At 31.6% G+C, this 11,504-nt stretch overlaps 1 protein-coding gene across 3 annotated transcripts in view; it reads right to left on the bottom strand.

The window, feature by feature from the left end:
* The window catches only part of LOC112519648 (Werner Syndrome-like exonuclease), a 6,538-nt gene extending 1,375 nt beyond the window's left edge, over positions 1-5,163 (bottom strand). For all 3 annotated transcript variants that reach the window (XR_003069935.1, XR_003069934.1, XM_025127865.1), the window contains exons 1-5: positions 4,818-5,163; positions 3,347-3,526; positions 1,355-1,485; positions 1,091-1,252; positions 78-188 (exon numbers count right to left, since the gene is read on the bottom strand). Coding sequence is in view for 1 of the 3 variants with exons in the window: in XM_025127865.1 (XP_024983633.1) it covers positions 78-188; positions 1,091-1,252; positions 1,355-1,485; positions 3,347-3,526; positions 4,818-5,163 (930 nt within the window). In the remaining 2 variants the exon portion in view is untranslated. The remainder of the gene's footprint in view (positions 1-77; positions 189-1,090; positions 1,253-1,354; positions 1,486-3,346; positions 3,527-4,817) is intronic.
* Between the last annotated feature and the right edge of the window lie 6,341 nt (positions 5,164-11,504).

Here is an 11,504-nt window from a genome sequence, read left to right as displayed (position 1 = left end):
GGGGGGTTTCAACTTTTTGTACATTTATCTTCATATAATTGTGAATAGTAAGCAAGAGTTGGGTGTCATTTGCTTACCTCAAACAAGTGCCAAGAAACAAATGCATCTGTGGCTGCATATTTCAGCTGTTCTTTTGACAAAGGATTAGCCTCCCAGTTTCCTAATCTAATTTTGGATGGCTTTGGAACCTGCAAGATGGCAGGTAAGTATGGTTAAGAGAGCAGATCAAATAGAAACCATCCAAATGTTACAAACCGTGAAAACCAGTTTGTATATGTTTGTGAACACGCAATGTTCACACAGTTTGGTTTCATAGATGGAACATGAGGAATGTTTTGCGTCAAAAACACGTTTGTATATGAAACACACACTCGTACTCACACACAAGAACATAACATGTGAAACAATATGAATAATAGATTAAAATCAAATTCATTGGATGGTTTTGGTTGATTAAAAATCCATGGAAAATCCTTTTTGCACCATTCTGCTTGGTTTTTTGGTGCAAATAAAGATCATCCATGGAAAATGATAAATAAAAAAGAATATGCCTTGCAAGAATGGATCACTTTCAGACAAAAGGGACAAGTGCACCGGTTTTTTATTTTCATATTTCCGTAACTTCTCCAAAATGTTTCATTCTTGCAAATTACAGTCTTATTAGGCATCTTTGTAACAATTAAGGTTAGTTTGCAATTGAAAGCCAGGTACGATATTTCAGAAAGTGCATCACTCCAAAAGCAAATTTCTGTACAAAGATGAACCACTTTCAACCCAGCAAGAAGTTAGCTTTCAAATAATTGCTGCTATAGGCTATAATATCTTACTCTGTTTTATAGGATAATACCAATATCCAGATAAGAAAGAGAGTTCTAAAGATTTGACACATTATGGTTCAATTTCCAGGTTCAAGTACAGAATCCTAACGGAATTGCTTCAATCCATGTTACAGGTCTTATTTTCTTAAGTTCATATGACTTGTCAAGTTAACCGCGCACTTTTCTTTACAGTTCATCAATATTCATACATACTTCTATGTGAACATCAAGAATTTGAAATGGTAAAATGAACTAGAGAAAGTAACAATAACCTGTTTGCATGTAAGTGTCTCGGTTAATGACGCTAGACCCCAGCTCTTGGGCTCACCACCAAGCTTTTGATTGGCTAAGCTTGATAGATCTTCTAAAGCTTCTACAGATGCATTATGATCATTGAAGATCTTACGAGCATCGCCAGCAATGCCAACTCCGACCTGTTCATTTGGTAAGGGGCACATAAACATCTTCTGATGAGATGCAATGATCGCATAATAGTCAGGACAGAAATAACAAGTGAAGTTTACAAGTTCAATGACCTTTACAGATCTAGGATCCCGTAGAAGAGACTTCAAATTTTCGGGGAATCCAGAATGAATAATATGCATTACATGACAACGGGCAGCACCAGCACATATTTGTAGTACTGCCGCCTTCCCTTGTTTGACACCTGCGTGGTTGAGAGCTCTCTGTAAAAGGAATAGCTTTCGACAACAAAAATGTATTAACAAATTCAACTGCTGTACCTGCTACTAATTAGATTCAGAGCTAGAAGCTGCAGCTTTGTATTTCAAATAGAAAGGGAAAGAAACACAAACAGAAAGAAATTAGAAAGGCACTGTCAAATAAGCTAATCAATTCCCATTCCCAACAAAGAACTGTCTACCAGAATAAAAAGGCACCTAAGAGATTCTTTAAAAATAGAGAAAATGGGATTGAATTATTATTATTTTACATAAATTCTTTTTAAAAAGTGTACTGGGATGATAACTTATAGAATATTTTAATAGTAATGAATGTTGAAATCTCTAAAATAGAGAATCTCTTGGAGTTAAATGTAATTCTTTTTAGAGATTGACTTTTGGTTCTCTACTTTAGAGAAAATATTGAGAATCTGTTGGAGATGCTGTAACTCCTCCGCTCTGGAGGGTTCGGGGTGAGGTCACTGTGAGATCGTCGCCTGGTACGTTCCAAAAATGGTCAATAAAGATAGAACCAGAACCACTCTAGTTCTCCTGAGATTGCATGTTAATTCATAACAAAATCTCAACCTTTTATCTATGCGTCCACTGTCCTTTTCTAATATACAAAAATAGCGTCCCCTTATGTAAGTCTGTTATACCCTATACTATTAGTGGTACAAGTAGTTAATACAGATGATGTACAAGTAGGTAATAAGTTAATGCAGAGGTCTAGTTTAAAATAAGAGTGTGAGGGACCAGGCAAAGGGTGTTCTGTTTTGGTGTCAAATTGGACATGAGACCTGTGGAGAGCTTCTGGCCTCTCGAAAGCTAGAAAACCCCTTGTAATCATTCAATTGTGAGAAACAGAACTTAGGTGTACCTCTGCTTTTACTGTTTTTTTACCGGGTGTACATCAAATTCATGTTACAAGTAGGCTACTACCATAAGGTTAAGCTACATAACTCCACCCTATGGTCCTGCTTTCTACGTATCCAAGGGTGGTCAATGGTAGCTTTAGAAAGAAACTCAAGGATAACACTCTTTATTTGGCAACATACAAGATAATGTGTCTAGGTAACTATGTTGGACTGGTAAACACAACCACCCTTTTCTAGTCCACACAGAGCTAGAAGTCATGCATGGCGGGAATTCATTGTAGCTTGTTGAAGTTACCTGCATATAGAAATCTGTGTTTCACCTTATTGAATTATATGATGCTGAAGGATCATCCTCTAATGCAACTGTGATACCATAGTGGAAGAGGGGCAGCATTTGTGCACAAGGTGAGAGTACAAAGGCAAACACCTCATCCCCACCAAGGCTGCTACCTAAAAGTTGCTAAGAGCCTCCCTGGGTCAACGACGGTGTGAATTTAAGAAGTCCATACTAAGAAAAGATGGTCAATTCAATGCTCCCTGTTCAAATGTTCTGTTAAAAAATGTCAACTACATTACACTTTTCAACAAACACAGTAACTTGAAAAATAGTGATAAATTAACAAACAAAATCCTAACAATTATGTTCTGAAAGCATGACCAATGAATTGGAAAGTTCAAAATGTATCTCTATTTGTTAGTGGAGTATATCTTTACATTCAAGGAAAGTTTTTTACTGCTAAGCTAGTTGTCACACAGAATGAATTAAAAATACATGTTGGACTAGACTACACAACTCCATTGGTGAATATTATTTCTTTGAGAGTTATATGTACTAATGTAAGCTCGCTCCTTAAACATTCTCTAGAGATGGCAGTCTCAAGAAGAAAAGGAAATTCTGCACACAAATGGACATGGAATCAAGAACAAATGACAAAATGCAATAAAAAATATATTATGTTCAGCTAGTAACCTTTCTTGAATGTTGGTCTCCACTCGATGTCAAATCCAAAAACAGCATGACCCCCATCCCTATTCTTAGTTTCAACAAAAGTTAACAGCTCATTTGCAGCTTTCTCCACCTCTGAAAATGTTCTGCTGTACACAATATGACCTTTAAAAGACATTGCAGGATATCTCATCTTTAACTTATCTGAAACAGGAATCACAAAGAAGATGCTTAAAATCTCTTTTGTACTTTTGTATCTTTGTAACTACTACTTTACAGGGTGAGTTGTATTCCAGATAGAGATAATTAGCTAGCCATTAGATATTTCTTATCACAAATTCTGTCTCAGAACCAATGCAAACGAGTGAAACATTATACGACATTACAAAATGTTAAAGAGAAGGATCACTTTGTGTGACATATAAAATATAAATATGATTGCTACCATTTAGTCATATAAACTGTTTACTCTAGCCTTGTTCATTTTTCAAACTAAAGCAACAAGAAGACAATGTAATGGATGATCCTACAATTGATCCTTCAGTTACATGGTGGTTGTAATTGTTGAAAGTATATAGTTCCGAGGACTCTAATTGCAACTCACTTTACCAAGTCAAGGTCCTTATGAAGGCCTGGCTGTGGACAAAGAAATAAAAGGATAAACTCATTTTGAATTTCCAAATCAATTTACATGAAACTACATCCTTTAGCATGAAATCATGCCGTCTTTGTTACTTTGCAGTAAGAACCATAGCAAGGTTTTGCCATCTAACATATCCAGTTATTCACATCAAGTAAGTTTCATATTACCCCCTTGTCCAAAATCATTGTACATATTCAAGAAAAGGAGATGCATTTGAAAACAAATACATGACTATGAAGTCTTATATGTTGGGAATGATAATCACCCAACACACACAATAATTGTTGCAAGCAAAGAAAATCAAACACTATATTTACATGGTTCTACAATTTGCTCAATTCCATGGTCAATTTTGATTACCTAATTCATCAATTTTCTGGTGCATTCGTAGTTTTGAAACATGAAGTCCTTGACCAGTTTATAGGTTCCATATCCAACATTATGATGTCCTTGAACTTCCCTAACTGTATAATATTTTCTTATCCATCATTACAGTACAGTACCACCACTGCTAAACCCTTAGATAACATTAAGGGCACATTTTGAGATAACATTCACCCTTAAAATTTGTCATTTTAGAATTGTATCTCTAATTTTGGGACAGGAATAATATGCATTGGCCTACTTTTTCTCGTGAAAAAAATATACACGGAAATCGACAAATTTTCAGAGTAAATCGTAGGAATTCGTTATTTTAATCCTATTTTTATCATACTAATTTCATCATTTCTATCCTCAAATACAATACAAGAAGCTTGAATTTCTCCATTTACATTTTCCCCGGTATTAGCAAGAAACCAAGACACACTTGTCCACAAATATCACATTCAAAAAATAAGGCAAACAAATTACCACGATAAGAAGAGCCACACGGGCTAGAGAACCGGTTTGTACGGCAAGGCAATAAAGAAAATGAACTTGATGCACCAATTGGGTTACATTCACTTGATGATTTGTCAGATAACAACGTGGATTGTTCTCCAAAATTAAACAGAGAATCCGGCAACCTCCGTCGAGTTCTCGGACGATCTCCGTCGCAATCGGCACCAGATTTCCGAGATGAGGAAGAAGAAGAAGCGGCAGATTCAAATACATCTTCAATTGATTGAAGTTCTTCGTCGGTAAACGGCAGATCCCAATCTGAGCAGGGGTCAACAGTAGAAGATTGTGGAATTAGGTCAGATTTTGCGGATTCCATGAAGCGATCGCAACAAGAGTTGCGCACCGGCTTAAATTTTTGAGCGCCAGAGTGGCCCCCACCGCGAGGCGGGGATGTGCATATTTACATTTTGCACCCTTAAACAATTACTTTTTTTCCATTTTGTGCCATTCGTTTTTTTTTTTTTTGTTCACTCTTTTTTTTTTACCATCTTTTCAAATAAAACCCAAAAAACCACGACAAACTTTTTCATTTGATTAAGGGGTCGTTTACTAAATGTTTACTCGAGTAAACGTTTATCAAATCATATTACATTATCGGATGAATATGATAAGGACCAAGAAGCTTATCCGGTAAGAGCAAGACAATGATCAAGAGTCTTACCCGGTAAGTGAAGACAACGACTCTTACCATGGTAAGTGCTTATCGGGTAAATTATTGCATACGATGCCGTTTTGATGGACTAAAATCTTACCCGGTAAGTAAATGATAGTGTTAATTTTTACCCTTAAGCACTCACCGGGTAAGTGTTTGGTAAACGTCCCCTAAGTCGTGATTTTTTCGAATGAATAAACTATTAAACTTTCTCATTTTAAATAGTTAAGTCTCTATATATTCTTTTAGATACAAAATCATCAAATTTTTAAAAATTAGTTACTTACATCATTTTATTCTAAAAATTACCTATAATCAGCTAGAAAATTTTAAAGTAAAAAAAGTCTAATTCAGTTTGACTATTCTCAAATCCTACATCACTAATACCCCTCACACCAAATGCATTGCTCCCCCTTGTTGCTCCATTGTCGCTCGCTCACTATCATTGGCCATCATCGTCGTTGGTTGGCCCCTGCCATTGATTCCCTCTTATTGATCGGTTATATTTCCCCGTTTTCCTTGTTTTTTGATCAATTTATACGTACTCCATTAAATTGTTGTAACGAAAAGATGGTCGAAATACTCAAAAAAAAAGGAGGAAGATCGATGGCAGGGGCCAACAATAGCAATGGGCGATATAAAGTACGGACGATAATGGGGTGACGAAGGATTTAGGAACGGTAAAATTGATTTAGCTTTATTACTTTAAAACCTTTCTAGCTGGTTATAATTTACACGTATATTTTATTGGGTTAAAAGAATGCAGTTAACCAAATTTTAAAAGTTTTATATTTTATTTATTAAAAAAATTGTTCATAAACTTGATATTTGAAAATGAGAAAATTCAATAGTTTATTCATTGGGGGAAATAAGAGTTTATGGATTTAATCATTTAAAATAAGAAAGTTACCAAAAAAAAATTATAATGCTTTACATATATAACATATAATCATTTATTTTGATGTAATTAATATTATTACCGGTGCAGAATAGATGAGGGGAATAAAAATGACATTGTTAAGATTTTCTTTTTATTTATTAACCTGGATACAATCTGCTATGCAGCTGACTAATCCCATGGTGACCACCTGCTTTGCAAATAGCCCGGAGTCATCGCATTTGAACCTCCGTGGGCACAAGGAGATTTTTATTCCTCATTGGATTTGAACCTGTGACCTCCTGTTACTTTTAACCTTTGAAGTCAAGCTCAAACCAATTAGGCAACACCTTTGTGGTTATTGTTAAGATTTTCTTATGATACTAAAATTGAACCGTTTAAATAGATTTTTAAGTTAGTAGAAGAGTAGTCGTACAATGCAGCGAGATACATCTTGATTTTAGTATTATATTTTTTTTTATCTCACTCGATGTTATAGTATGGTTTTATATGATTTTGAAAAAAAGATAATGCTTTTATTTTTGAATAAAATATAAATTTGAAGATATCATAAAAATTTGACAAAACGATAATGTTTTTATTTTTTGTTTAATTTTTTAATTCAATTTTTTTTTTATAATTTAATTTAGGCTTAATAACGAAGTAATTTAAATAGGTTTAATAATATAATTTTTTCCAAGGATAATAATTAATTGTTTTGTTAGAACTCGATAATTATTCTAATTATATTTTAGATTTTTTTATATTTTAAAATAAAATATTTATCCTCTAATTGGTTATGTTTATCCGCAGTTAGTTACGCAAATTCAAACATGAAACTTTAATAAGTTGTACTTATGAATAATTTCATTGTAATCTTGAATTTTAAGTAATATGCATCAATATACAGTACTTCATACATAAAAAATGATTTTTAAAAGTTTTTATCAAATATTTTATAATATAGTATAGATATATGATTTGAACGTATTATAAATTTTTTCATAGCATATGATCGAACTAAAACTTTGAATTTTCGTTTGTTGAAAAAATAAATTATAAACGTTTTGAAAATAAACCTGATTAGGTTTTGAAGACATAAATCATTAATTGATTGATATTTATTTAAAATTACACACGGGTTAAAGAAGGAAACATATATTGGTTTATAAGAGACTGGATACCTCATCTATCATATGCATTTTAAAACCGTGAACCCAGAATAAAAAAATATATATAACACAAGATTGTGAACAGAATGAGAGAAAATATATAGAATATAGACGTTGTTTGTCTCCTAATCGTGATATCACGACCATATTATTCGAATACGGAATTTAATTTCATGAACACGTTAGGGAGGATTGAACTAAACAAATATGTTAATTAAATGAAAGAGAAAGCAAGACTATGACCAACGCGTCCTTGTATAAAACACATCTGATGTGATTTAATAACAGATAAAACATAAAGAATGTGTGTAGGAGGACAATATTTTTCGTATAGAATGTATTACTTTGAGATAAACATGTAACATACGTAATAAATTCGAACAAAAAATAAAAAATAATAATAACCCACATAAATAAAGTTTATTATTATTAACCACTTGGCTCGTGACATACTGATTAAGCCTTATGTGGATGTAGTGGAAAATTTTATCTACCTCAAGTTCAAATCCAGACGTTGTCAAAGACCTTGTGATCATGGAGGTTCACCTGCAATGACTCCAAACCACTTATGATGATCTAAAGGATTAGTCGGTGCACATAAGCTACCTCGAAAACTCAGTGTTACTAAAAAAAGGTCAATTATTATTTACATTTAAATTAAAATATGATAACTAATAACAAATTACCTAAAATACCCATTTATATATTATGCAAACTCAAGATAGTTGGTGCCTCAATTGGTCATCTTACATTGACTTGTAAGAGATGGATTTTATGAGCCAAGTGTGTCATCATCATGTCATTTTCTAGGTGGGGGTTGGTGGATGTGGGTTGTTGAGAAGGGTAGAATGGTCTTTTAATCTCACCAACCCCCATTGGGTTGATGTTTGAATGGCAACATCCCATCCCATGTTTGTACGCTTCTATAGTTCCATCACTCTATGAGCTGTTTTTAGAGAAAAATCTACATCCCTTCAAAATGTCCATTTTACCCTTCCATTCTTGTATCCCGTTTGTTTTCTAGGGATTTAGATTGAAATGAATTTTAAATCATTCGTGTGTTTGGTTTGTAGGATTTGAAATGAAATTAGATTTTATTATAAATAAGTATAAAAATAATTGAATTACATTTTTATTAATTGATTATTACAAAACAAATGTTTCTAGCATTTTTCTAAAACCTTATTCATACAACCTTACGAAATCCCGTGAAATCCCGAGCACTCCCTAAGGATTTTGAAATCCTATATTTGAAAGATTTTAATTAAATCTTATGATTTCAAATCCAGATAATCCAACAAAACAAACATGAGATTGAAATGGATTTGAAATGCAAATATCCCAAATCCATTTCATTTCTTCAAACCAAACGAGACCTAAAGGTATTGTGTATTTTTTTTAACAAATCAAATAATATAACTTGATTATTAATTAATTAATTAATTATATCTTGCTCTTTTCATCTTAAAAATTACAATATTTTTTAGTCTCGTTGTGGAAAAACGATATAGTATTTTCGAAATAAAATTCACTCGTAAGTTTAACTGTTTGGCCATTTGAACACCTTCAACAGATTTTTTAAAATAGAAAAAAATGAGGTGTACGTTTTCAAATTTGATCTAGCAGATTCTTTATATTATTCACTACAGCAGGAGTACGCCATGCTAATGTGCCTTGGATGATCCACATCTCAGGGTCAGACGCCGATAAGCACATTGAACTATCCATGTGGCTGAGAGCTCTCACAGCCCAGGCACAACGACGCAAATATCAGGGGAACGCTCTACCCACTAAGCTAATAACCTGTCGTGCGAGCCCCCCCACTGGGGGACCACTATGCCAAAAGCGAGATAAACCTCATCGCTCTCTTTCCTTTTTTCGCCCCCATGTCGCCACACAGAGGGCATGTGGACGTAAAAAGGGAGAAAACTCCAAATTTATCAAATTCGTTAAAACTTGATGTGTGGAGAAATAAACTAATTTTGTTTATGCGTTTCCCGCTAATGAGATTGAATTATTATTATTATATATAAATTCTTTTTAGAAATTGTATTCGGGATAACAAATGTATATAATATTTTGATAATATAATAGATTTTAAAAATTTTAAAATAGAATTTTATTTTTTTAGCCGTATATTTTATAGAAATTATAGAAAATTTGTAGAAGATATTCTTATTAAAAATTATAGAAAATCAAATCAAATGAAAATACTTGTTACAGTGTACAGGTTTATTAATTTCATTTTTATTAAAAATATTTTATCTATTCAATCCTTATATGTGTTACTTTTTAATGAATAAAATAACTAATGTTTAAAACAGGTGATCTTTCTGGGATTACTCAGTTCGCATAACGGATTGGATATTCAGGTTAATAAAAAAAAAAACTAATGATGAAAAATTTAAAGGAAAATTACTTAAAATGGTTATTTTTATACATGGTATACTAACAAAATGATCACTTTTCAGATATTTTTTACAAAATGACCCAATTAAAAAGTAAAAATAAAATGACCCAATTAATACGGTATAAGAACAGCTCATATTAATTGGCAAAAAAAATAAAAATAAAAAGCATAAAAAAATAGTACACAACATAGATCTAAAAACAGATCTCAATTAAAAAAATAATATCGATTTAAAGTGGGAGATCATATTCGAGTGTGTCGTGCCATCATTTCCAGTCATCTTCTGATTATTTTAACATTTTTTTTCCATTTTAATTAACTTTTTATTTAATTCATATGCTTACGATGGTAAGTTTAATTTTATAAATGAAGCGTATTCAGTTCTCCATTAAGTTATGTATGGATATAAATTGTCTGAATGGATTAAGTTGTTTCGAAGAGCTTTTCATAGTTGAATATGTGTTTTTAATAAAAAATGAGATGTTTAGAAGAAAAAAAAAAACTTGGTTTCCTGCATTATTTATCTCTTATAGGCTTATTGAATAAGCAACTACCAAACAGCCATGTGTGGTTGACCGAATAAGTTGTGAGTTGTGAATCACATTAAACTTTTTAAGCTGCTAACAAACAAGTCTTTAGTTGACCGAATAATTTGTTATAAAATGAAAAAATCTAGAAAAAATTAATGAACTTCTCTTATTTTACATTATTAAGTATATGAGAGCATTTTCAACAGCTAGATCATTTAAATAGCTATGTTAAACTCTCTAATAACATAATACTTAATTACTATCTTTATAAAAAAAATATATTATTAAATCAAAAAATTACTTCGTTATTAAACCTAAAATAAATTAAAGAAATTACACAATAAAACAAGATTTTTTAAAATAGTTAATTTGATACTAATATTGATATTTTTTAAAAATTTTAAGATATCTTTAAATTTATATATTATTAAAAAATAAAAACATTATTATAACATCGACATGAGACAAAATAAAACGAAACATTAAAATTGAAATGTATCTCACTGCATTGTGCGAATATCCTTCTAGTTCTAAAAAACATCTGCAACAAGCTTAAAAAAACTTTAAAGTGAAAAAATTAAATCAATTTTACTGTTTTTAAATTTTATGAAAAATAGAAATATTAAAAAGTTGTCGGTGGTTTAAATTTGAGAATTATTTTGGAAAAATTATCTCCTTTTCCCTTGACGTGTCGCGGAGACGCGGCTACCATGTTACATTTTTGCTCTTAAATGATTTAAAATAAACCAAATAAATATTTAATGTATATTAGAAGGATACGCGTACAATGTAACGAGATAAATTTTAATTTTAATATTTTGTTTTACTTTTTTTCTTGTTGATATAATACGGTTTTACATGGTTTTGAGAAAACAATGATGTTTAAATTTTTAAATAAAATATAAATTTGAAGATATATCATAAACTTTAAAAAATAATATCGATATTAGTATTAAATTAACTATTTAAATATTCTCGTTTTTTGTAATAAAAAAAAATTAATTCAAATTTTACTA

This window comes from Cynara cardunculus (assembly GCF_001531365.2).
Source record: "Cynara cardunculus var. scolymus isolate 2C chromosome LG 10, CcrdV1, whole genome shotgun sequence".
Taxonomy (NCBI): Eukaryota; Viridiplantae; Streptophyta; class Magnoliopsida; order Asterales; family Asteraceae; genus Cynara; species Cynara cardunculus.
The sequence above is the reverse complement of the archived record's forward strand: the minus strand, read 5'-3'. Positions and strand labels throughout refer to the sequence as shown.